This window comes from Sebastes fasciatus, chromosome 11 (assembly GCF_043250625.1).
Source record: "Sebastes fasciatus isolate fSebFas1 chromosome 11, fSebFas1.pri, whole genome shotgun sequence".
NCBI lineage: Eukaryota > Metazoa > Chordata > Actinopteri > Perciformes > Sebastidae > Sebastes > Sebastes fasciatus.
In genome coordinates this window covers 33674538-33702454 of record NC_133805.1, presented here as the reverse complement: position 1 = coordinate 33702454, position 27917 = coordinate 33674538, and the positions used below count along the sequence as shown (strand labels likewise).

At 42.2% G+C, this 27917-nt stretch overlaps 1 protein-coding gene across 7 annotated transcripts in view; it reads right to left on the bottom strand.

Annotated features, from left to right (window-relative positions):
• Positions 1-27917, bottom strand: part of pard3ab (par-3 family cell polarity regulator alpha, b) — a 336764-nt gene that overhangs the window by 88331 nt on the left and 220516 nt on the right. For 6 of the 7 annotated variants that reach the window (XR_012595967.1, XM_074652318.1, XM_074652319.1 and 3 more), the window contains 4 exons: positions 27394-27545; positions 26272-26316; positions 12160-12390; positions 9865-10108 (listed from right to left, as the gene is read on the bottom strand). Coding sequence is in view for 6 of the 7 variants with exons in the window: in XM_074652318.1 (XP_074508419.1) it covers positions 9865-10108; positions 12160-12390; positions 26272-26316; positions 27394-27545 (672 nt within the window). In the remaining variant the exon portion in view is untranslated. The remainder of the gene's footprint in view (positions 1-9864; positions 10109-12159; positions 12391-26271; positions 26317-27393; positions 27546-27917) is intronic. The other variant, XM_074652320.1, reaches the window with a different exon arrangement.

Below are 27917 nucleotides of genomic sequence, written 5' to 3'. Positions count from 1 at the left end.
ATCAAACACCGACGGGCTTGACAAAGCGTCAGTATTTGACACCCTGGGAATGAGAGTTGGCTGGAATGGTTGAAGACACCGGCTTTGTAATCGCAACATCCCTGATTCAAGTCTTGCTGGGGACCTTTGTTGCTTTTCGTCCCCTCTCTTTGTCTTTCTTCACACATTTCCTGTCACCTACTGTCTCAAATAAAGGCAAAACATACAATCCACCAAAGCCTATAGACAAACCCAAACCAAGAGAGACTAAAAGACAAAAGAAAATGGCGATTGTTGTTGTTGACGACACACGTCAGTGGGGCCATAAAGTGTGGTCGCAGCCCGCCAGAAAGAGAGCGGATGCAGCTCCAGAGACAGACGGCTGGCTAGTTAGCTAGGCAGCTTGTCCTTCTCCGGAGAGAGGCGTAGGGACCGTTGGACCCAGCCCGCTGTCAAGCTAATTTTCTGTAACCAGTGTAGCATTAAAGCATGGCGGAATTGGCAAGCTAGCTAACTAGCAGGCAGCTGGCTAGTTAGCTAGCTAGGTTGTTAATTCCACCATACTGTAATGCTACACTGGTTACAGAAAATGAGCCAAACAAAGTTGTCACTTATCGATAGCAATGTGCTTTCCTACGCTGTGACATGATGATTTTACTAATTTACATTTTCTCTGTGCCTCGTAACTTTACTATCCCACAGCGGTCGCAATGGCAACGGCATACATAAAAATGGCTGCCCATCCTGCTACATTGACTTAACTGGAAATCTCCTTTCTGCTTCTGCTTCTATAGTGTAGTCGCTAAATGCATCTGCGGTGACCCAAAGGTATGTGTGACGTGTCGTGGCAATGAGTCAATAAGCAGCTCCCAAGTTTCCAAAAGACAAACTGAGGAGAACCAAGAGATGGGAACGGAGAGGAGAAACCGCAGTGAAGTGAATGGAGGGGGCTTGCAGTCTAAGGTCCATTACCTGATTAATTTAACTGCGGTCGCCTGAGATGCTCGGAGTGACGGCTCGCCGTTAATGCTAAGAGCAGGAGTGATCTATCACGGCGAGAGACGGTTGACACTTTCTTTCTCCACACCACTAACTTTCATTAACAGCCTCTTAAAAGACAGCCTAACTCTCCTTGTCACACACACACACACACACACACACACACACACACACACACACACACACACACACACACACACACACACACACACACACACACACACACACACACACACACACACACACACACACACACACACACACACACACACACACACACACACACACACACACACACACACACACACACACTAAGATTTATGACTGAATGGGAAAACTTTGAAGAGGAGACAGTATTAACCATGACACCGGGGCATTTAATAATCTTATATTCCAGGCACAGTTAGGCCCGCCTCGTCCTGTGAGCCCGACGCCATCGATAAAGAGGCTTTGACAGGTTTTTGTGGTTTCAAAAGACAACTTCAAAATGTCAAGGATTGAGCTAATTCTATTCAGCGGGCCACCCGTGTGTCACTGCTAATCCTTTCAACTGCACAAAAAAGTGAAAACAAGTCTGGTGGCTTTGTGGGCAGCTTCTGGTGGCATATTGGAAACGCAGCACCGCTGAAATGTCACGGGGCAGTCGGTAAATCAGAAAGTGGTGAGTTTAGGATAAAGTAGGAATTAATGTCAGTAAAATATGATCACAGCATGATGGCATCTATGGAAATGTCAAAAATGCCAGAGATAATCGAGAAATGTTGGTCCTACCACCATCCACCTTTTGATAGACTTGACAGACGAGTATTACAAAATCATTGCAGGGAAAAAAAGTATTTACTTAATATCCCATCTTGCCACGTCATGTTATTAGATTAAACTATTGTGTTAATTAATCTGTGACAAAAACCCTTAAAGTATTTCCTTAAAACTCACTAAAATCATGATAGGATACTGCTAAAATGAATGCTCACCAGCCTCGGCTGTACTTTCTGATTAATTTGAATGCTATGCTAATTTGCTATTATTTTTGAGTTAGCATGCTAAGAAGATTATGTGCTAAACTCCGTGGGCAACCTCCAGTTCTGAAAAGTGAAGCCAATAATGAAGTGCTTTAAACTTGCATTCTATCTAGCAGCCAGCAGGGGGCGACTCCTCTGGTTGCAAAAAGAAGTCTTCTTCAATACAGCATGATGTTCATTTAATAAATGATGGTCCCTTTTAGAATCAGATAGACCATAAAGCAGGGGATGCTTTAGGGTGTGGCTACCTTGTGATTGACAGGTCACTTCCACAGTGTTTTCGTCTTACAACTTTAACCCTTTAACGGCGTGTTTTCAGTTCATTGAAGTTAATTATAACCTTTTAATGTCTTATTCAGTGTTTGGTTGTACTTAGATCCACACTCTCATGTCACTTCAGGTTACAAAAAAACATCATGGCTACGACCAATTACCAAGATCGCGATGGTGAAAATGCCGACCATACGGCTTCAAAGCGGCGGTCCACAAACCAACGGGTGACGTCACAGTGATTACGCCCACTTATGATTTATATAGAGTCTATGGCTAAACTTCACATACTAAACATTAGCGTGTTGACATGCTTATCGTGTTATGTTAACATACTAGTATGCTAACATTGGCATTCAGTTACAGGTACAGCTGAGCCAAAGTAAAACTAATACAAGTGCGAGTTTCTGAGAAAACCGAAATCGGCAGATGACGAAAAATGGTCATAAACGGGCCTCGTAGTGCTTCCTCTGCGACACATCATGAAGCTTGTCACAGCGTGAGCCTTTTCTATGTTCAAGCTTGTTCACTTGTTCATGACCAGAACACACTTGCACACACTTGCACGCACACACACACACACACACACACACACACACACACACACACACACACACACACACACACACACACACACACACACACACACACACACACACACACACACACACACACACACACACACTAAAACCACTGCAAAATTAGCGCAGCCCTCGAATTTCTGGGCAACGAGCATCTATGTCGGTGCCAAGCTAACAGACTGGGTGTTGCTTCTGAGTCCAAGTGATGAACGGAGAGAGAGAGAGAGAGAGAGAGAGAGAGAGAGATGGAGAGAAAGAGGTGGATACAGAGTTGGCAGGCTGCTGTGTTGGCAGTGGTTGATGGTAATGAGGCTTTGATTGGGACTGAGTGTGAGGCCTTCGAGACATGAGAGGGTCAGGCAGTGGCAGCTCTGTTGATCACACGCACGCACGCACGCACGCACGCACGCACGCACGCACGCACGCACGCACGCACGCACGCACGCACGCACGCACGCACGCACGCACGCACGCACGCACGCACACACCTCTGACTTCTGCAGTACCTCCCACCCCTGATCCACCCCTCCTACATGCAAACACACATCAAAGTACACGCTCCTTGACACTCCCGCACCACTCACTCACTCACACACACGCACACACACACACACACACACACACACACACTCGCTCACTCAAACACATGACACTCATCTGGAGCTCTTGACGTTCTGTACAGCCACTCAGGGGAACTAACTTGCTCACATCACAGTTGGTAGCACACTTTTATACGCTTTTAAAAAACAGTAACGCTGCTCTCAAAAACACATCCACCCTCTGCGGTTTGGGCCACACATTTGCATTCTGTTTCATCATGACATGTTGACACCAACACAAGTGAACCATGCAAATTATGATCACTTTTTTTTTTGTTGCCTTTTTAGTAACATATTTTGCTGCTAAGTGCTCACTGCTGTGGTGTTTGCTCAACTGTAGCTCCCACATATCACCTGTCAATCAAACAAACAATGTGGGTGTTACAAAGACGTGTTTGTCTTTGGATGTTCTGCTAATTCTGTTTTGAACTTCTGAATGTGGTGCTTTCGAGTTTTTTTTCTTTATTAATGCAATGTGCCATAACTAGGGCTGTCAATCGATTGAAATATTTCATCACGATTGAACACATTATTGTCCATAGTTAATCACGATTAATCGCAAATCAATCGCCTATTTTTTATCTGTTCAACATGAACCTTAAATGGAGATTTGTCAAGTATTTAATACTATTATCAACATGGGGATGGGCAAATATGCTGCTTTATGTAAATGTATGTATATATTTATTACTAGAAATCAATTAATAACACAAAATAATTACAAATATTGTCCAGAAACCCTCACAGGTACTGCATTTAGCATAAAAAATATGCAAACAAAACTGCATGTGATTATCATAAAGTGGGCATGTCTGTAAAGGGGAGACTCGTGAGTACCCATAGAACCCATTTACATTCACACATCTGGAGGTCAGAGGTCAAGGGACCCCTTTGAAAATGGCCATGCCAGTTTTTCCTCACCAAAATTTACTGCAGGTTTAGAGGGTTATTTAACCTCCTTCATTGGTTGGTACCAATGGATTCCTTAGGTTTTTTAGTTTCATGTGATACCAGTATCTTCACTCTAGCTTTAAAACTGAGCCCGCTACAACCTAAAAATCGCAAGTTACGTAAATGTGTTAGCGAAATTATTGGCATAATTTTTTTTCTGCTGATCCAATCCGTGACTCAAAACTGTGATACGATCCGAACCGCTGGTTTTGTGATCCCCTAATCACAAGTCTGCCGTGTCAACACTGAAGTAACACGTTTGTGGATTATTCCTGTAAATTGAGTATGTGATCCAGAACTACATATACAGATGGGATGGAATCTATCTCACATCATTATTCTGGAGCACGCAGCTGTCCCTGCCAGTAAACACTGGGCGCCGATCAAACAGGCAGCGAGACAGAGTTTTAATGGGGCAGATCTGATGCGGCCAATATTGAGCCAATCAGAGCACCATAACACCGATGTTCCGACAATGCACGCCAATCGTTATCATCTGGGAGGAGAACTGGATGGGACGGAATGAGAGGACGGAAGATTACTGCGGTGTGCCACCAAATTATGAGTGTGGGTTTGTGTGTAAACCGTGTGGCCGATCTGGTGTGTGGATTTGTGATTTCAAAATATTTCTCCATGTGTGCAGTTTGTGCACTTCATAGCATCCTCCCATGTCTTTGTGAGTACAATATACTGTACACTGATCAGTCATAACATTAAGACCACTGACAGGTGAAGTGAATAACATTGACTATCTCGTTACCATGGCACCTGGCAGTGGGGAGGATATATTAGACAGCAAGTGAACATTTTGAACTTTGAACTTTGAGTTGGAAGCAGAAAAAATGGTTCAGCGTAAGGATGTGAGCGACTTTGACGAGGGCCAAATAGTGCTGTCTAGACGACCGGGTCAGAGCATCTCCAGAATTGCAGCTTTTGTGGGATATTCCCGGTCTGCAGTGGTCAGGACCTACCAAAAGTGGTCCGAGGGAGGAAAACCGGTGAACCGGCGACGGGGTCAGACCCAAGGCTCATTGATGCACATGGGGAGCGAAGGCTGGCCCGTGTTATCCGATCCAATAGAAAAGCTACTGGAGCTGAAACTGCTGAAAAAGTTAATGCTGATTCCGATAGAAAGGTGTCAGAACACACAGTGAGGAGCAGTTTGTTGCGTATGGGGCTGAGTAGCCGCAGACTGGTCAGGGTGCACCCTGCTGACCTGTGTCCACCGCCAAAAGCGCCTACAATGGGCACATGAGCATCAGAACTGGATCACGGAGCGATGGAAGAAGGTGACCCAGTTCTGATGAATCACGTTTTCTTTTATATCATGTGGATGGAGACGAGTTGGAGGTGTTGACTCGGCCTCCAAATACTCCAGATCTCAATCTGATGGAGCATCTGTGGGATGTGCTGGACAAACAAGTCCGATCCACGGAGGCCCCACCTCGCAACTTATACAGGACTAAAAGGATCTGCTACTGACGGCTTGGTGCCAGATACCACAGCAGACCTTCAGAGGTCTAGTGGAGTCCATGCCTCGACGGGTCAGGGCTGTTTTGGCGGCAAAAGGGGGAGCTACTCAATATTAGGCAGGTGGTCATAATGTTATGGCTGATTGGTGTATATCTCTATGCATGTGTGTGTTCCCTTCTAATTATTCCAGTGTAAGTGTGAACTTTGCCTGCATGTACGAGTTTACAATATTTATCCATGTGCATCCCACTGATTACTCCATTGTGTGTGTGTGTGTGTGTGTGTGTGTGTGTGTGTGTGTGTGTGTGTGTGTGTGTGTGGCCCTGACTGCCTTCCACAAGTCTCTCTGCTCCTCTAGAAGTGAGCTGGTGTCACTTGAAGCGATCCCACCTGTTTGACACAGAGCTCTGCTGGCTCCAACCTTCACAGAGCCCCTGAGGGCCAAACAGCTCAATTTGAGCTCCTGACAGCCCAGCACATTGCTCCCATTCACAAACAATGTCTTTCTTATACCTTTTTTTCCACCAAAAATAAGCGCATAGATGCAGGTTTTTTAAACTACGGAAAAGCCACTCTAAATAGGCGATAGGCTCCTTTCACATTGACAGTAGACGAGTGGCCTTTCTGTTTTTTTTTCCCCCTCTGGTGAGTCAAATTCGACATCACGATCACGTCAGAAAACAGAGTATAGTAAACAGTGAAAATGTTATGTGGTTATTTCTTTTTTTTATCTGTTACTTAGTCAGTCTCTTTAAAACTAGGTGCCGACTAATTTGGAACAATGTTCGAGCGCCCGCTTGGACAGAGACGGATGGAATTTGTGGCTGAGATGACAAAGAAAGTGCCGGAAACGGGCACAAATGTGTGTCATGTTTCCATCACTTCGGAGCTGAAGCCGATAAATACCTGCGACTACTGCAGAGTTGTTTGTCTCGTGGAATGGATGCCGATTGTGATGTTTTTTTAACTGAAGACAAAAGCAAGATGGTAGTGGGTTTTTTGTCCAGTGGGAAAGGGACTTTACCATCCTCTGTCCTCCCTCATTCTTTTGTGTAGACCCTCATTCCCTGCTCTCTCTTTTTCCTACCTCGCAAACTACACCTCCAAAATCTAACAAAGTCTCACAGTATAGGTATTTATTGTACGGGCTTAAAGTGGCAGTCCGTACAATTTCAGTCCTGGTTGATTTAGAATTTCTATTTGAGTGAAAACAATGAATTGTGCTCAGAGTTTAGCAGTCTGGAGTCTTTTAGTTGATACATGTACATAGAAATAGAATAGAAAAATTCTATTTCTATGTACATGAGCTTCAAGTTTTAAGAATAGTGTGCATAGTTCCATTTTAGTGTGTATACAATGGAGAAAAACTCTAATTATCTGAGAATGTCACCACAGACACCCAGTTCATAATAATAATAATAATAATAATAATAATAATAATAATAATAATACTGCAAATATATACAGTAAATAATGCAATACTTTCATCAGTGGGCCATAGGCTCAGTCATCATTGTGTTAACTCATTTGGCTATAGATAGTGACTTAACAGACATTTATTTAAATGAAAATCTTGGATATTGCCACTTTAAGTATGCCACACAATATCATTCTGGTAAAGGGGAAAAGAACGCTCTGGTTTGTTTGTATTTCTTTAAACCAATCACAAACGTGTTGGGCGGCGCTGAGCACAGGATGTAACGACGGTGCCCTTGCAAAATATAGGAAGGGGAGGAGAACGCTGGCTGAAACGGACGGCCACTGGCAGGCTTATACCCACAGTCTACATCCGTTTTTTCTTTATATATTGACAACAAAGATGAAATTAGTTTAACAAAAAATTATCTAAACTTATGGGCCAATTACTAGCTTTCAGTTGTCATTAAAGATGGCTCAGTTGTCTTCCGGTGACCATTATAATGTACACTATATGACCTAATCACCTGAGGCTTCTCAATGATCATTCCATCTGCTGATGAAGACTGTGAGATGGAGCTGAAAGCCCCAGATAAAGAAAGTGGACATTGAGTTGAGATTATTTTATGAAATTGATATTTACAGAGTAAAAAAAATAAATGTATACACTTCAACACTTTAATCCACAATGTATTTTGACATCTCACAGCTGAAATCCTCCTCCAGCTGACTACACCTCTGTCAGTCTCTGTCATTCAGTTTGTCTCCATTTTGTTTGTCTTCCACTACCCATTCCACCCATTCCCTTTCCATCTTTTCTTTCTCTCTCTCTCTCTCTCTCCATCTCTGTGGACCTCATTACCTTCCACTCTCACACAAGAGTCACTGTTTTCCCTTCCCTGTCACCGCCACTTTGGCTAATATGATATACGGATATATTACTGGCCCCGGCCCAAGAGGCTTCCCAACCACTCAGATGGAGGGAGGACACACCAAATGACCTGGACACCAATGGTAATGGGGACGGAGAAAGGGGAGGAAATGTATAGACTATACACTAATGGGACGTGTGTGTAGGAGAGAACATTTCTGTCAGTTTAGCTATATGGGATTGTTTGGCAGGTAAAATGTTAGAGGCTGCGGTGACGGAATTAATAACTGGAAAATAAACCACAAAGGTCAGAGAGTTGTCTGGAGTCTAATTAGTGTTTCCTTCACAGCTCAGGCCTGTCCTGTTCATCTGTCACTCACACAGCACATCATGTAGCTCTTTTAGGTACATCCAAGCCTTCAAAAAGTGTGGTTGATTGTTTTATCTGAATATTACAGCGTGTCCATGTGTTGTCACTAGGGCTGTCAAAGTTAACGCGATAATAACACGTTAACGCAAGATCGTTTTAACGCCACTAATTTCTTTAACGCATAAACGTAACTTGTAATTTTTAAGTTGTAGCGGGCTCAGTTTTTTAAAAATCTAGAGTGAAGATACTGGCATCATAAGAAAACTAATAAACCTAAGGAATCCATCGGTATCAACCATGTCATACTAGCTTATCGTGAAGGAGGCTAAATAACGCTCCAAACTTACACAACATTTTGGCGAGGAAAAACTGGCATGGCCATTTTCAAAGGGGTTTCTTGACCTCTGACCTCCAGATATGTGAATGTTCTATGGGTACCCATGAGTCTCCCCTTTACAGACATGCCCACTTTATGATAATCACGTGCAGTTCTGGGGCAAGTCATAGTCAAGTCAGCACACTGACACACTGACAGCTGTTGTTGCCTGTTGGGCTGCAGTTTGTCATGTTATGATTTGAGCATATTTATTATGCTAAATGCAGTACCTGTGAGGGTTTCTGGACAATATCTGTCATTGTTTTGTGTTGTTAATTGATTTCCAATAATAAATATATACATACATTTGCATAAAGCAGCATATTTGCCCACTGCCATGTTGATAAGAGTATTAAATACTTGACAAATCTCCCTTTAAGATACATTTTGAACAGGATGTGCAATTAATTTGCGATTAATCGCGATTAACTATTTTAATCGATTGACAGCCCTAGTTAACGCACGTACCAACCTGGTGATTTAAGGGTTTCTTTCTTCACAAAGGAGGAAAGCACACACAATTCACTCAATAAAGGACGTATCAGCTGTTTGCAGTAGATATTAATCAGTGTGTCTTGGACAGATGCACTGATATTGAACGCATCACAGTCACCGCCTGATCTCTGATTCAGAGTATAGTCTAGGAAAGTTTTGTGCCAGCGTTGTGAAATGAGCAGATAATACAGTAAAAGTGTTGAATGAAAATCTGTCTGCTACACAATGTGCTTACAACAAACACAAGATAAGCTCTGAACACACTGTACTTATTACAGTGTGTTCTCACACAGTTGCAGAGTCTTCTACTGTTTAAGGAGACTTGCTATTATGTCTGCTGCACAACTGTTCCTACCTGATTGGCATACATTTAAAATGCCTAAATAAAATATTGACATAAAACAAAGAAATACCTCAAAGAATGTAATTAAACTGAATTGGTAAGAAGTTGTTATTACGTACCTGAACATGTCCCCGAGTCCTTTCAGCATGCCCTTCTTGGCTTTCCCCTTCTCTTTCTCCTTCCCTCCCTCCTGCTGCTTCTTCTTCTCCTTCCCTCCCTTGTCTTTGTCTTTCTTCTTCTCCTCTTTGGTGCGATTAGTGCCGTTGACCAGGGGCTTTTCGGTGCCGGACAGCGGGGTCTGGTCGGCCACCGTGGACACGGAGTCTCTCCCTGATCTCGAACTCTCCTCTGTGTCCTCCTCCACTGGACAGAGGGAAAGACATGCAAGGAGAGGGACACAGAAAGAAACATGGGGGGAGAATGGAGAACATATTCATATCTTCTTACACATATGACAATCCATAAGCCTAATAAAGGAAAATCTATAAGTCTCATAAATGTGCAATTATATCTCTAAGCGCAAAAAAAGGGGCTTACTATAATTTAATTACATATTTGAGATAGTAATCTTTAGAGACCATTCGACACTGACTCTTAGAAAATGAAGAAAATGAGGATTTGATGGTATTATGGCATGTAACTCAAAACCAAAATATGAGATTCACTTCAGAAAGAAAACATTATTTGGGCTTTAAAATGGATATAAAGGATTATAGAATCAAACTCTTGAACTGGTTTCTTTTGTGGTATAATAGATTAGTGGGATGAAATACCAGCACACTGCTGTCTCGTCCCCAATTCTTATTTCATTTTATGAGGACATGGCATTTAAAAAGTGGAAAAGAAAAAGAGGAGGTATAAGACCGCCTGTCTCTGAAACATTTGAAGTCATAAATGAAGAAGAATCAGGAACGAGACGGCATAGTGTGGGTATTTTGTCATCTTGTATGAACGCAGTGCAACATAATACAACCCATAGCTTGGAAAGAATTCACGGGTGTTCCTGTTGCTCTGGGAGATTATGAATTTTGTATTGCGGTAGGCTACCCATGAAAATAGTTATTTTAATAAACATTCCATATTGTGTCATTCACAGTTAGAAGAATAATTGAATTAATCAAAGTAAGATTTAGCCGTAAAAGGATGCAAGAAGACATGTTCTTTGTTTAGATTATCAAACGGACAACGAATCATAGAGGTTTATTTCTGGCTGCTAGCGTTAGCGTTAGCTGTCTTTAGCAACATGGCTAACGCTAGCAGCCAGAAACAAACATAGATGTTTGTTTCTTCGCTGGTCTTGGCTATTGTCCAAAGCAAGAAACAACCGTACAAATCCCAATTGGAACTATAAACCCCAATCTCAGTATTATAAGGCAGAGTAAAACTAATACAAATTTGAGCCTTCATTTTTCCCGCTTATAGGGAACCAATCCAAATGCAGATGGTGTCATTATTCGCGGCTTTCCAATGTGGATGCATGAGAAATGGAGATCCATCCTTTGAGTCACACAGTCTTCTGCAGTCTCACAGGCTACACGACACGCCCATTTCACTACCCAACACACCCCCTGACATAACTTCTGATAGTTTTTGTACCTAAGCCTAACCAAGTAGTTTTTGTGAATAAACATAACCAAGTAGTTGTTGTGCCGAAATCTAACCAAGTAGTGTTGGCGCCTAACCAAGACATTTTTGTGCCTAAACTTAACCAAGTAGTTTTTGTGCCTAAACCTTAACAAGTAGTTTTTGTTTCTAAACCTAACCAAGTAGTTTTGGCACCTTACCAAGACGTTTTTTATGCCTAAACATAACCAAGTATTTTGTGCCTAAATCTAAACAAGTATTTTTCATTATTCTGTCGTCATTATATTGTGCAAACAACATTTTTACTTCATAATAATAAATCAAAACAAAAAAAGTGTCTATTGACACTTTAAGATGTCTCATATTGACTGTGTGCATTTGACATCTAATGCAGTGAATAGCTACATCCTGAGTCAGCGGTATGCCATTGCCACAAGCAGTAATACAATCAGCTGCCAGATATTGAGCATTAGTCAGAATGCTGTCACTCCCATGCATGAGTATGGAAGCCACATCCAAGTTTTAGTGGCCGGCACATTAACAGTTTCAATATCACTCCGTGTTATTGTTTATCATTGTTGTGTTAATGTCATCTCAGTAACCCAGAATGCATTGTCACTGAAGCACCATTGTACAATTTCATATATCAGACATGTTCCAGAAATGATAGAGTGACTGAAGTTGAAGTTCCTTGCTGAAGGACACTGACAGGACTCCCAACTGCTGACGGATATGATACTTTCGTTCGTTTTGGGCTCAAACCTGTAATCTTTCAGAAACGGGACAGTCTTGTGAACTGTCATCCGATATGTAAATGTTGGATATCTTACATGTCTCCATGCCCTCATCGTCTTCTTCCGTCGCAGCTGGTCTGTCGTAGGATTTGTCGATAGCTGCTCTGAAGCTCTCGTTGCAGCCCCGCCCCCTGATGATACGGGGGCGTGGTCTGTGGAAGGGGAGGTCCCCGTTGAGGGTTACCTCGGCAACAGCCGTCTGGAGGCTCTCGAGGGAGCTGGACTTCTTTAAGCCTAGTGATGGTCCCACATCCTTTGTGGAAGAACCTGATGGGACGATACAGAGATATGTACTGTAGGAAAATAAAACAACAATTTATGACAATGATGGCCCATCAATACCTTATCCTAATACTGCATACTGTAGTATCCAATGATGAACTTCAGTCCAATTCTATTCTACACCAATTACAGCTAACCAGCTACTAGGTCATTCTTATTAACTTCAAATAGCAGAGAAGGGAGGCAAATCTAAATTTTCTCAAGAAATTCCTCTTGGGAATGGAGCAAAATATGTGCAGTACAGCAACAATGCAGTAAAAAAGTACTGGAAGTATGTACAACTATGGCCAACATCTTAAGCAATCAATAAGCATATAATTATAGTGAAAGGTTGTCCCAATTTTTGGGCTCATTTATTATTATCCGTTTCCTTCTAATATTTTTTATTACATTAAGAAGATAGACCAAAAGCCTAAAATCTAGATTTACTTCTGTTATTCTATTTCTACACAACGTGCAACACCCTTCGTCCCATCTTTTGGTGCAGTAATAAATAACAAAATCAATATGAACACATTGACCTTGGCTGTGTTACATTTTTCTCAAGGATAAAGGATGATGTAGTGCAAGAGAAGCAACATGATCATGAGTTATGTTGCAATATGACTTAACAGGATGATTTAAGAGGATGGATTGAGAGGATGAGAGACTTTCTTTCAACATAAAAGACTGACTAAGCAATATGACACATATTTCACAACGAGCCACTTCCTGCCAATTCCAAATGACCAGCAACTTTAAAGCTGTCCAAGTATGATCTCAGAGTCTTCACTGCCGAGTCATTTTAGTGCATTTTTATTTTTGTGGTGGATTTAGGGATTTGCTCCAGCCAACCTCACAGTGACCCTCAAGGTGAATGTCCACTGAAAATGCCATTAGCACATGCGGTAAGTGCGATGGCAACAACGCAGAACTGGGAAATAAACCACATCATTCTCAGGCTGCATACTCTAGCTTTCTTTTTGTACCACATTTTTGTTGTTTTAACTGTAGAAGAGATCTCTGGCTAACAATACTAATACTACAACACCATTTCAGAGACACTAAGAAGCACTCAGAAAGGTTTATTCCAAGCTTCCATTATGCATACGTGTCTGGCAAAAGTAGACTGGATGCATAGAATAAACAATACGGCAAAAATGAGGCACAACCAATGTCAGTCTCGCATTATGACTCCTGCTGCCGGTGAACAATAAAATCATTATTTATATTTAAAACCAGCTATGTATCAGTAATTACACACTATGTTCAGACTGCAGGCAAATCAGTATTGTTTCTCAAATCAGATCTTTAAGACGGACTGTCCACACTCTTATTTGCAAGAGATCAGATTTTTGTGGCAAGACATGACACGGCTTTCCAACGTGGATGCATGAGAAATGGAGATCCATCCTTTGAGAAGGATCTTTCTGCAGTCTCACAGGCTACACGACACGCCCATTTCACTACACAACACAACCCCTGACATAATATCTGATAGTTTTTGTGCCTAAGCCTAACCAAGTAGTTTTTGAGCCGAAACCAACCAAGTAATTTTGGCACCTAACCAATAAGTTTTTGTGCCTAAACCTAACAAAGTTATTTTTTGTGCCTAAACCTAACCAAGTAGTTGTAGTGACTAAATCTAGCCAAGTAGCTGTTGTGTCAAAACCTAACCAAGACATTTTTGTGCCTAAACCTAACCAAGTAGTCTTTGTGCCTAAACCTAACCATGTAGTGTTTGTACCTGAACCTAACCAAGTAGTGTTTGTGCCTAAACCTAACCAAGTAGTGTTAGTGCCTAAACCTAACCAAGTAGTTTTTGTGCCAAAACCTAACCAAGTAGTTGTTGTGCCTAAATCTAGCCAAGTAGTTGTTGTGCCAAAACCTAACCAAGTAGTTTTGGCACCTAACCAAGAAGGTTTTGTGCCTAAACCTAACCAAGTAGTTGTAGTGACTAAATCTAGCCAAGTAGTTGTTGTGCCAAAACCTAACCAAGACATTTTTGTGCCTAAACCTAACCAAGTAGTCTTTGTGCCTAAACCTAACCAAGTAGTGTTTGTGCCTAAACCTAACCATGTAGTGTTTGTACCTAAACCTAACCAAGTAGTGTTTGTGCCTTAACCTAACCAAGTAGTGTTAGTGCCTAAACCTAACCAAGTAGTTGTTGTGCCTAAATCTAGCCAAGTAGTTTTTGTGCCAAAACCTAACCAAGTAGTTGTAGTGACTAAATCTAGCCAAGTAGTTGTTGTGCCAAAACCTAACCAAGACATTTTTGTGCCTAAACCTAACCAAGTAGTCTTTGTGCCTAAACCTAACCAAGTAGTGTTTGTGCCTAAACCTAACCATGTAGTGTTTGTACCTAAACCTAACCAAGTAGTGTTTGTGCCTTAACCTAACCAAGTAGTGTTAGTGCCTAAACCTAACCAAGTAGTTGTTGTGCCTAAATCTAGCCAAGTAGTTTTTGTGCCAAAACCTAACCAAGTAGTTGTTGTGCCTAAATCTAGCCAAGTAGTTGTTGTGCCAAAACCTAACCAAGTAGTTTTGGCACCTAACCAAGAAATGTTTGTGCCTAAACCTAACCAAGTAGTTTTTGTGCCTAAGCCTAAGCAAGTAGTTGTTGGGCCTACACCTAAACAAATCGTTTTTGTGCCTAAACCTTAACAAGTAGTTTTTGTGCCTAAACCTAACCAAGTAGTTTTGACACCTAACCAAGTAGTTGTGGCACATAGACCTAACCTGGTAGTTTTGGTACCTAACCAAGTTGTTTGTGTCCCTTAACCTAATCAAAATTTGACTCTTTCGAAGGCATATCATGTATTAGGTGTGTCCTGTAGTACTGTGCACTCGCAGATAGACCTATTTGCATCATTTCACCCTCCAAACAATCGCTCCATACAATCAACGGAGGAGGCTGGTATACATTGCGATGTTCCATGCTACAGTCCTGGCCTGCTTCACTTTGCAGCGAGAGGTGTGGTGCCATCCGCAAAGCAGTGTGTGTGTGTGTATGTGTATGTGTATGTGTATGTGTATGTGTATGTGTGTTGCCTTGCGAGTGATGCAAAAGACACTTTAAAATCCGATTTGAGTGGCCAGAGCGTTTGGACTGAGACACATCTGTAGAAATCCGAATGGAATTTGCATTTCAAACCACCTCCAAATGTAGTTTGGATCAGATTTGCTTTTTGCTGTCCAGACTTTCTAAAATCAATCTGGATACAATCTGAATACGCCAAAAAACAGATTTGGACTGGCAGTCTGAACAAGGTCTTAGTGTTCTTGCTATCGCTATAGTGGAGCATCTCTGCTCAATGAGTGAAGAAGAAACACCTGGTCTACCTGATCATGCCCTCAGAGGACCAATAAGCAACTCTGACAACAGCACACCATATTTAAACAGAGAAGGAAGCTGATCGATTGTGTGTGTGTGCGTGTGTGCGTGTGTGTGTGTGTGTGTGTGTGTGTGTGTGTGTGTGTGTGTGTGTGTGTGTGTGTGAGCGTGCGTGTAACATTCTTCCTGACTTACTACAAATTTCATTACAAGATGTGGCTCAGAATGAAAATAACCATCAGCAAAATAGGAGAAACATGACAGTTTAATTAAACTAAGACTATTTGTACAGTGGTGCCGGCATAATTTTTGTTCCCATATGGCTCCTCTCACCGGCTGAGGTGGCAAATGAATGTACGCAGATAAGGTGAGGAGGTATGACGGTAAATGGAAGAGTCCTAATCTCCTGGGTGGTGTCACGTTAGAGCTACTGTAGCAGAGGGCTGTGAAATACACAAGGCCTGACAGATTAACATGTGGCACCATGAGGGAGGAAAGTGAAGAGAAAGAGAGAGAGAAACAAAGAGTGAAAGGAGAGGTGAGGAAAGAAGCAGGAGATAGACAAAAAAATATCAAAGACGGAAAGATTTACTCCTGTTTGGAGTAATTTTTGCTAAAAGCAGTGTCCAGAATTTTCTGCTCCTTTTTAAAAAAAAATAAACAATATATTTGTGACGCATTTTTATGGATTTGTGTCTTGATTAGGGGCTAAGGGACCTATTTTAGTCCCATTATGTTTACTGTATTGGTTGTCGTTTTGCGATTTCAGTTATTATTCTAAGCCTAATGCATTTGGTTTTCTTGAAACAAAGTAAATTGTTTGTACAATCAATTAGGCTAAAATATATTGAAATGTATTCAAATGACCTGCCAGTGTTGTAGAATAATCTAAAACATATATCTTCTTGTTTACAGTGGGACTGACCAAAAAAAAAAGAATAAAGACAGAGAGGAAAAAAAATAGAAAAGGAAAATTGAATAAATGCAGAGTGAACAAGCGAGTGGGTTGGCGTCATCCCATTCATTTTCATCAGCCTGTCCTGTTCCCTTAACGTCTCACTGAGAGCCGGGCTGATGGGCTTTCCACGCTGCACACCCACTTTATTTAAATGCTTTGCCCAGCGCCATTCACTCCAGTCACACTTCAGTGGCAGTCTCAAAAAAAGAGAGGATCATTTACACTGTGTTGGAGATCTGACAAATGGCATTTAGTCACAAACATGAAAAACTTGTTTTCTTATAGAAAGGCTTTCAAATAACCTGGTGATGAGGTTTCTGTTCAGTCAGGCCTACCTGGCAACAGAGAGTGGACTTAGAAAATTTGGAATAAAATCTAACTAAAAAGCGAGTCTGTCTGTATGTCTGCTCATCCGATCTACTTCACACTTGGCGGGTTTATTGGTGGAAACCCAAAGGAGTGTTTTTTTTTTTTGAATTTGGTGCAATTTGGACACAACATGTTCAATATTAATAAACTTTGAATAAACAAGCGACCAGCGTTCTGTGCAGCAGCGGGGGCGGGGCTTCCATCATATCGTCTGCAGCGGGCTGACTGCAGCTCAATGACAGCAGTTTACTTTACCACCAAACAAAGAGTCAACATAAGCGGATAGCCAACTGGTGTATTTCACCGTGTGACCGTAAGTAAACTGCAACTTGGGTGTGTTTTTTTCTACGTAAGGAAGACTGTATTTCCCCCAGTGTAAGACTTGATACTAACTTATAACACAAATAATGTCACCACCAGAGAAATACAACCACTAATTAAATCCATGATCTTCTTTATAACCGTGGCGGTTTTGTCAAAGCAAGCGACTAATATGCCTATTTGGAAATTACCTCCGCTGAGTGTATTTCAGCGATGTTCCTGACCGCAAGTAACCGTAACTTTGGTGTTTGATGTTTTCCGTGAACCAGAGTGTATTTACAGGTGTTTCTGACCATGAGTAGCTGCGACTTGGTGTGTGTGACGCCACTATGTCATGGCAGGTGTATTGCTCAGGATCCAAGGAAGCGCAGTGTCGAGTGTGAAGCTGCAAGCAGTAACACCACAAGTCAAGCTTTCAGCCCCGTTCTGAACAGGCATGTTTTTAACAGGTACTGCACTAGTACCTTAAGTGTGCTCATCTTTTTTGACATAAAACTTGCAAATAATCAGGTCTGGGAACACAGCTCACATATAGTGTCTGACAGAAATGTAAAAAAGACAGCTAAATGGATTATTTCAAATCTGGCAACCAGTCAGTCCAGTTTGGAGTAATCTGCGTCAGTGTGTTTGAACAGAGTGACAATCTACTACTCGTGTGCAGATAAACACGATCGCACCAAGTTAAGCAGTGACAGGCTTACAATAACAAATACAGAGCAATCGTGTCGCAGCTGGAACAAGGAGAGGTCAGATTGGTGTTGACACCAGATGCACCTGGAACTACTGGCAACTGGAGGGTTATTGATTCAGCCTGCATGGAGGAAATCACCTATCATTTGATTCCACTGACTGTCTCTGTCATTTCTATACAGTTCACTATATAATGAGAAAGGACACTAACTGAAGATGGTTCTCCAAAATGTGGTAATTTGCATCTGCAAAAGTGACACAAACACCACAAAATGTAAACAAAAGTGTCTTCCAGATATTAACACATTTCTAGTTATCTGTCTTTTATCTAAATTACGCCCAGGTTGTGTGAATTCTTGGAAAATGGGCGGCCTAAATGGTAACCACAGCATCCAGTTTACCAAACTTTTTGTTTTGGTCTTTTTTTTTCCTAAAAAGACATTCATCAGTGTTATGATGATCCCTGACTGGATGTCCGTATCATGTGTCACTACAATGCTGCTTGACAGTTTAAGGGCCGCTCCCCACCTACTGAGCAACACTAAACTACAACACGATACCACTGACTCCTGTTTCATGAAGAGCAAATGATTAACTCCAGGATATAATTCCTACTTCTCCAAATGAATTTAAATGGACTCTGAATGTGAACTTCACTCACGGGACACTTTTTCACAGGGATTTATGATGAATGATAAAAAAGTTTGGACAAAGTCTGCTGCCAACAGTCCAGCATTGTCCTCCATCACTGAAGTGTCCTCGTCCAACATGTGGCAAGGGCCTGTGTCAATAAACCTCTCGGCCAATCACAGCTCAGGAGACGAGGGCTACTATATCCCATCTCTCAGAACTGCCACGGGCTTGGGTTTCAGCAGGATGGTTGTGTTTTGGCTTTGGGAAATGGACCATGGATCATTTATACTTACTGGGCACTAGGGATTTTTCTTAAATGTTGGTAAAGTGACACCAGGGGCCCATAAAAGTGAAAATAAACCCGGGACACTTGAAAAAACAGGGTGAAATCTATTAGCCCACAACATTAGGTAAATTAAATGGGTATTAGATTGCAAACTGTCATAATGTTCACACTAAATATCCACCTTAAAGATGATTACAGTATCTATAGCCTAAAAATGTCATTGTAACGAGATGATTTCAGATTTTCAAAGTAAAAGCAGATCACTCAGAGTCAGAATAAACAATGGTAGCTACTTTAATTAAAGAACATTACTACTACGCTACTACGAGGAACTTTCATTTTCTGTTGGTTTTTGCGGTCCCTGTGGACAAAAGCGGTTGTGTTTCCGAGCACTAGAGTCTCTTTAGAAAATTTTACTGATGCAGGGTTTGACAGTCTGCCCCACGCGGCCCTGGTTCTGGTTCTCCCATGCCTCCCTTCCCTCTAGCGCAGCGGTCCCCAACCCCCGGGCCGCGGACCGGTACCGGTCCGTGGGTCATTTGGTACCGGGCCGCACAGAAAGAATAAATAACTTACATTATTTCCGTTTTATTTATTATCTGAATCTGAATGATGTTTTATTTTGAAAAATGACCGGATTCTCTCCGTTACATCGTAGTGATACGTTAATGCTAAAATTTAACCCACAAGCTAGCAAAATGAGTAAAAAACAGACGTCTTTGGAGAGTTTCTTTGGGAAGGGGAAAAGGCCCAGTGAAGAGACAGAAGAAGGGCCAACGACTTCCAAGAAAAAGAAAGCTGCATTTAACAGACAATACCAGGAGTCCTACTTAAAATATGGATTTATCGCGACAGGTGACTCCCACGCACCAAGCCCGCTCTGCATACTATGCGGCGACCGGCTCTCTAATGAGGCAATGAAGCCTTCAAAACTGCTTCGCCACTTGGAGACCAAGCACCCTGCATTAAAAGACAAGCCTTTGGAGTATTTTGAAAGAAAAAAGCGGGAACAAGAAGGACAGAAGCAATTACTGAGGGCCACCACATCAACAAATGCGAGTGCACTGAGAGCATCATACTTGGTGGCTAACCGTATTGCTAAGGCTAAGAAGCCATTCACTATTGGTGAAGAATTGATTCTGCCCGCCACTAAAGACATTTGCCGTGAACTTCTAGGAGAGGCTGCGGTTAAAAAGATAGCACAGGTGCCTCTGTCGGCTAGCACCGTCACTCGGCGCATTGAGGAAATAGCAGAAGACATTGAGACACAATTGTTGGAGAGGATTAATACATCACCGTGGTACTCACTCCAGGTTGACGAGTCTACAGATGTTGACAACAAGGCAATACTACTTGTTTATGTGCGATATCTTTATCAGGAGGATGTGCATGAGGATATGTTATGTGCACTATCGTTGCTAACCAAAACCACAGCCACAGAACTATTCAAGTCGCTGGATGATTATATGTCAGGGAAACTGAAATGGTCCTTTTGTGTCGGCATATGCACAGACGGAGCTGCTGCCATGACCGGACGGCTGTCTGGTTTAACTGCTCGGATTAAGGAGGTTGCACCTGAATGTGAATCTACGCATTGTGTCATTCACAGGGAAATGCTGGCTAGCCGAAAAATGCCACCAGAACTTTCCAGCGTATTGAATGATGTTGTTAAAGTTATTAACCACATCAAAGCACACGCCCTTAACTCGCGCCTGTTTGAGCAGCTTTGTGATGAGATGGACGCGGAGCACAGACGCCTTCTCTTATACACAGAAATAAGATGGTTATCCCGAGGGAAATCGCTGGCCAGAGTGTTTGAGTTACGAGAGCCGCTGCAGAGATTTCTGTCAGAAAAGAAGTCACCGCTGGCAGCACATTTCAGTGACGAGGAATGGGTCGCAAAACTGGCTTACTTGTGCGACATATTCAACCTGCTCAATGAGCTCAATCTGTCACTTCAGGGGAAAATGACAACAGTCTTCAAGCTGGCAGATAAAGTAGCTGCATTTAAAGCCAAACTGGATTTGTGGGGACGGCGCGTGAACAGAGGCATATTGGACATGTTTCAAACATTAGCGGGGATTTTGGGTGAGACTGAGCCCGAGCCTTCATTCTCCCAGCTGGTGCACGATCACCTGTCTTTGCTTTTAAAAGAGTTCGAGCGCTACTTCCCAACCACAAAAGACCCACGAACTGCCAAGGAATGGATCCGCGACCCATTTGTCAACAAACCAGGAGAATCCAGCATGTCTGTGCAAGAAGAAGATCAGCTGCTGGAGATCGCAAATGACGGCGGCCTTAAAAGTGTGTTCGAGACAACAACTCTGCCGGTGTTCTGGATTAAAGTCTCGGCAGAATACCCTGAGATCGCCACAACAGCACTGAAAACCCTGTTGCCATTTCCGACATCCTATCTGTGTGAAGCGGGGTTTTCTGCAGTGACAGCAACCAAAACTAAATTACGGAGTAGACTGGACATAAGCAACACACTTCGGGTGTCACTGTCTCCTATTACCCCTAGATGGGACCGTCTCGTTGCAGAGAAACAAGCTCAGGGCTCACATTGATTTAGCGTTATGGTGAGTTAATTTTTTCATGCACTTTATATTCGTTTTTGTGGTGTATCTGTATCTTATTTTTGTAGGCATGTTTAAACGTTACCATAGCGACCAGAGAGCGTTAGGGGGCAGAGAGGATGATACTCATGTTATGTTGTTGGCGCGATGTTAAGAGGACGCTGCTAATAAAGTTGCATATGAGTACACAGTGCATTCACGTTTATTATTATATTTACAATATACCACTGTTTTTATGCCGGTCGTATCATTTTATTTTGTTGTATTTATCCGCCACACCTTGAAGGCCTGTCCGTGAAAATATTGTCTGACGTTAAACCGGTCCTTGGCGCTAAAAAGGTTGGGGACCGCTGCTCTAGCGGGCCCAGCATTACGGCCTGTGTTAGCTCCCGGCAGGGACCAGCGGAGCTGCAAGGCAAATCTCTGCAACTAGCCGGAGGAGCTGGAGGAGCTCTCGACCTCCCGACCTTCCACCAGAGCTCCGACTGCATGTCGAAGGCGGCAGCGAAGCCAGATCTGGGTCTGTCCGCGGTGGGCTGGTTGCTGCCCGAAGGCCCTGCTGGATTCTGAGCTGAAGGAGTTCCTGGTGAACCTGCATAATATTGCGAAGAATCCGACTTGGTGGCACCGATGACAAGCATTAAGAATAACTATATAGAAATAGCCGATATTCGTAGGTCATATAGAGGCGTCAGGATTTAAAGTGGCAGTAGTCAGTATATTTTGCGCTTCTTTTTGGTCAAAAATTTCATAATAACCTTTCAGCATATTGTAATTCAAGTGTTCTGAGAGATAACTAGACTTCTGCTTTGAGACCAAAGACTTTGACCAATCGCAGGTAATTTCATTGAGAGATCGTTCCTATTGGCTGTACTCCGGTCATGTGACCAAAACTTAGCGTTCCTTCACCAGATTTCACAATTGCGGCGGCGTCACAAACTTTCTCATTTTATAGCTAAACAGTGCACTACAAGATGATTCTGAAAACATCTGAGGAGAGAAATAGACATTAACGTAACAGAATATTGATTCATATTTGATCAGCGCTGCCTAGTTTGACCGTTTGGTCGAAGTTCGCAGGTGATTGACAGCTGGCTCTCATAGACGGCAGCTGGACAGCGGACCTCAGATCAGCTCTTACTGCTTGTTTTCCTCCGGTATGTGAAATCTTGCAGATGCCGTTAGGAGCACCGGAGGACACAGAGAGGCACATTTCAGGTTACCTGTTTCATGCACTACTGTCAGGATATAGCGACAGTTTTATAAAACTAACTTTTTTTAATCATATTCGCTCCAATCTCGCCTACTTCAGCTTTATTGAGTCTGTTTGATAACCAGTTAAAAGTTTAAATTTGCAGTGAAAGGCAACTTGATGATCACCAGAAACAAGTCCTCTCACATCACGTTCACATTTTAGATGGACTGATTGGAGACCAGTAGATAATGCCACAGTGATGACAGTTGATAGATTTTTTAGGATGCTAAATTGTGAACTTTTCCTACTTGTTGTCACATTATGTAATCGTACAGCTGACTCATCTGTTGCCACTGTTTGGCAGACACACCTTATAAAATATGCAACGCACAATCTCTTATTTGCCGACTCATGATACCATAACACGACAGAAAGTTGGAAACAAATCTCCTCTCCATCTCATGGCTGCCTACACACAGTTAAAAGGTTTCAACCAAAGTATTCAATTCTAATCAATGTATCCATTTGTGCTTTTCCACAAGACCTCTTTCGACCCTCTCGCCGCACTTTTTCTCTGCGTTTCTGTCTTCACACTTTATTATTAAGTGAGAGTTCACAGCCATACCTACGAGTTACCGAGACAGCTCCCGTCTGACACTCTAAACCCCTCATCTCTCTCTCTCTCTCTTTCTCCTCCTCTACACGTCTTCCTTCAGCGGGATCCATCCTTTTGTCCAAGTCTCTGATATCAGAGGCAAGCCTTCTATTCAGTCGATGCGACAGTGAAAATATACAAGACTTGACAATGACGGATGACTCGCTGTCAGCTCACTGCCTTAACCAAGGACAGAGTGCTTTTTCTGCTGTCCCTCTCCATGCACACGCACACACACAAAACAATTAGTGCTACAGCCGCATCTGAGGCAAAAGGGAGAAAATCAAATCTGTAGTCACCCGACTGCTTTCACGACCATGTTCGGCAGCGACCTCAGACTGTGGCGAGGACTGCGAGTCTTCACTCTGCAGTCTGACAAATTTGTCTTGTCAAAGAGCGAGCGAAACGCCAAACGCAGAGAGAACACTACACAAATGCATAAAGAGCGGAGCGGTGGTTAAACCTTCTGAAGCATCATCTGCGAGCTATAGCCACTGAATTTGTATTTATAGATCAATAAGTGCAATTTAATGTCCATCACTGTTGTTCCTGTACAATTAGTGTCACGTTCTGCACCAGTTATGAATCGATCTGTTCTGCAAAGCCGCGGAGACAGGTTGCACTTCATTTATAGTTCCTGGCACGCAATCTCGGACTCTTCTTACTCTGGCTTACCTCTGCACCTACAAGTGTTTCCCCAAGTTGTATAATGTGTCATTAAACTAATTAAACACCAATCCTGTTTATATCTTACAATACAAAGAGCAAATGAAGAAAACATGGACTGCAAAGGTAGATCTGGGATGATATGAAGGACCTGGGACGGAGGGGATAAAGTTGGTTTTGTCCAAATAACACAAAAACTGATAAAGTACAGTTAAAAAGTTTGCTTCCTACATCTACATGTGAATAGATTTTATGAAATTATGTGCACTTTTGATTCGTTAAAAAGGTGCTGAAGGCGAACAATTTAAAATGGAGAAATGTTTTGCAGACTATCTCAGTGGCATTTAGTCACAAAAACGCAACAAACAAACAAAAGAGCAATAACCTTTTGTCAGAGCATCTGCACAGAGTGCACATTCTCAAATAGTCTGGCTTATATCGGAGACAGGGTTTTATTTCTAATATCCCCAATTTTCATAAGTGTGCTTGAGAATATTTATGTAAAAAGCCCTCCTTCTTTCTGATCTGCTCCTGTTTTAATTCACTGTCAAAGCGGTTTGTTGTTATTGCAAACTCAGCAAACTCTGTTTACCAATTGTCTTAAATCAGCATAATGTTTATTTCCACAGCAGTAATTATATCAGTATGACAACGTATTCTTGCCATACTCTCTACTCTGCTGCAAAGAGTTTCTCTTTTTAACAGTAACTACTGTTCTCATGCACTCATTAATTCCAATTGGCGCTACTTTGCCGTTGTTTTGATCACTGTTACGTTACCGTCAATGAATCTCTACACTTCCAGCAAAGGTATTTCAAATTAAAAAAAGTCTTTCAGCAGCTCATCGGGCATAATCTTCCCCCTTTCCTAGTATGCTTTTAATTTGAAACATCTGCAGGTTGCAAGCGATACAATTTATAGTAGTTTAAAGGGATAGTTCTGATTATTTGAAATGGGGTTATATGAGGTATTTATCCATAGTCAGTGTATTACCTACAGTAGATGGCGGTCGGCATGCCTCCAGTTTGGAGAAACAGACAGGAGTACCAGCACGGGAGCAAAGCAATGTACTGTTGTGGACGGAGGCAGCAACAAAACGGATTTTAGACACCTAACAAATCAGTTTAAGTGTACGCTATATTTAGAATATTTTCACCACTTTACCTTAACGTCAGACACCCCAACTAAGCTGATATTTATGCTCTCTTCAAAGCCGCCAGACTGCATTGACAAAAACAGTAATTTTACCTTGCAGAACACAGGGGTTGCTGGTCTACTGCTGGTTAGTTTGTTTGTGTGTTTGTGTTACTTTGGTGTTTTAAAGTGTCAGTTCAGGTTCACCAAAGTCACACAATAACAAACTAACTAACCGATCAAGGAAGCAGTAAATCAGCAAATACCGTGTTCTACGAGGTAAAATTACTGTTTTTGTCAATGGAGACTGGTGGCTTTGAAGTGAACATAGATGAATGGTTATAACGGCTCCAGTTCCTCGTCGGAAAGGGTTGTCTGACGGCAAGGTAAAATGGTGAAAATATTCTAAATATAGCGTACACTTAAACTGATGATTTTTTTAGCTAAAATCTGTTTAGCTGCTGCCCCCATCAACAGCAGTACATTGTTTTGCTCCGAGAGTCTCCTGTCTGTTTCTCCAAACTGGGGGTGTGCCGACCATCATCTACTGTAGGTAATACACTAACACTGATGTACCTCATACAGCCCCACTTCAAAAGATCAGAACTATCCCTTTAAAATTGCATTAAAAAAACAACAACAGCAAAGTAGAAAGGATTAGAAAAAAATAGAAAAATGAATGGAAACAGTATTTCTCCGAGCAGCACAGTGGTGAGTTGGACTCTTTCGTTGTACTGATTGAATAAAGTGTGGAAATGTACATTATACAGAATTTGCTATGAGGGCTATTATAGTACAGGTAATTTCCCTTCTTTGCTGGATGAATTACGGCGCACGAGTCAAAATGTGCTAAATGTGATCGGATAATAAAATATCATGTGGTATAACATCATAAAACAGCAATACGTTCTGAATGAATAAGAGCTCCTCTGGGCTTTTAATTCAACATAAAACCACTTATACCCCTCAGTCCCAGGCCTTAACTATGCACCTTGAGAGGGAAAAAAAAGTGGTGGTGATGGTGATGGTGGCGAAGGTTAAGTAACCCGTTCTACCTTTCAGTGCCTTACCTGTGTTGGTCTCGGGACGAGGGGTGAGGTTAATCTCGTCGGCTACTGTTAAAGGAAGGGGGAGGTAAAGAAGGGGGAGGGATACAAACATTTGGGGTTTCAGTTAGTGCAAATGACATTCCACATGCAACATCCAGGTAGCGCTGCAAACATCACAAACTGCTTCATCTCAATTAGGATCGGACGCCATGCGAGACAAGGAGGTGGAGGTGGAGGGGGGGTGGGGGGGTGTGTGTGGGTGGGAAATGAAAAGAGGGTTTGAGGATAGCAATCAGACTTGTTGTGATATCAACACGGCACAGAGCGGCAATCTGGTCGGGAAGATTAGATATGATTATAGAGAGTGCGAGCAGAGAGACTGTTGCAGCCAAAGCAATCAGCGACTGTTCGAAGCCATTTCAAGGTGAATCAACACAGTGAAGTTCTTGACTTTGGTGAGAGATGCAGAGTCTGTTTCCATACAGGAGGCAAGGAGGTGGATTACATTTAAATACAAGGACCATGTTTGAAACACGGGGCGTGCAGAGATATGTGCTAGAAGAAAGAGGGAATCTGATTTTTTTTTTTAAAGGTTTTACAGAGACCGAATTAGCCAAGGTGCGCTACGGAAGTAGCAAATGACTAATGAAATGTGTACACAAACCTGATAAATGCTTCATTTTCTTAAGGTAGTTAACCCAACACATCTTATATTCTAAGTTTATTGGGGGTAAATAAAAGGGAATTCTACCTCTCAACATGGAATTCTGGGTTTACCACTTGGAAATCTCCAAAGAAGTAGTGTATACTTTATACTGATTGATCCGTATCACATTCTGAGCAACAACAATGTACGGCTGAGGAGAAGGACTGTCGCTAATACTTAACCTTGAACTGTTTCTTAAGAATTAAGGGATTGACATGAGAAGGAAATATGACACTAAGGGCAAACCAACAGGCTAAGGAAGGCCAGAATTATGTACAGGATATAATATGTTAACCTCCTATATCTGACATGGATATGCCATGTTCATATTGTTTGACTGAAAGCAGGTGGAGGTTTGGACAACACGTCTTATCTCCCTGGAATCTAATGAACATCCCAAATTATGGAAGGCACGTGGAGGTTTTGAAAAGTTGTACCTAGATCCATGCTCTTGGACTTGCGTGTCTTGATGATCTCGAGCTGAGCGGCGTCTCCGAACTGCTTGGTGCGTTTCTCCGACATGCTCTGGCGCCCGAAGCCTTCCCTTTGGAAAGAGCCGTCTGGGTTATTTTCATCTGGATTCACGGAGCTGGATGGAGGGTTGAAGATTGTGACAGGGAGATAAGAGATATGAGATTGACTTTATTGACCCCACACAGGAAAAAATTGTATCTCAGCACTAAAAGGAAGGAGAAGAACAGATGAATAGTATTGATGGATTTTCTAAATAAAATATGGAGACTTAAAATGAAAATAAATAAGGAGGTACTAGAGGAGGAAGAGAAAGAAAAGTCACATAAGGGGCAATAGAGACAGTTGAGTGAAAAAGGTTCAAGGAACCTCTCAGCTTTGAACCCGTACGGTTCAAAGAAAGGAAGAAGAGGTTGAATAGAGATGGAGGGAAATCTAGGAAAACAAGACAAGGATGGGCTGGGGGCAATAAGAGACGGAGGCAAGAAAG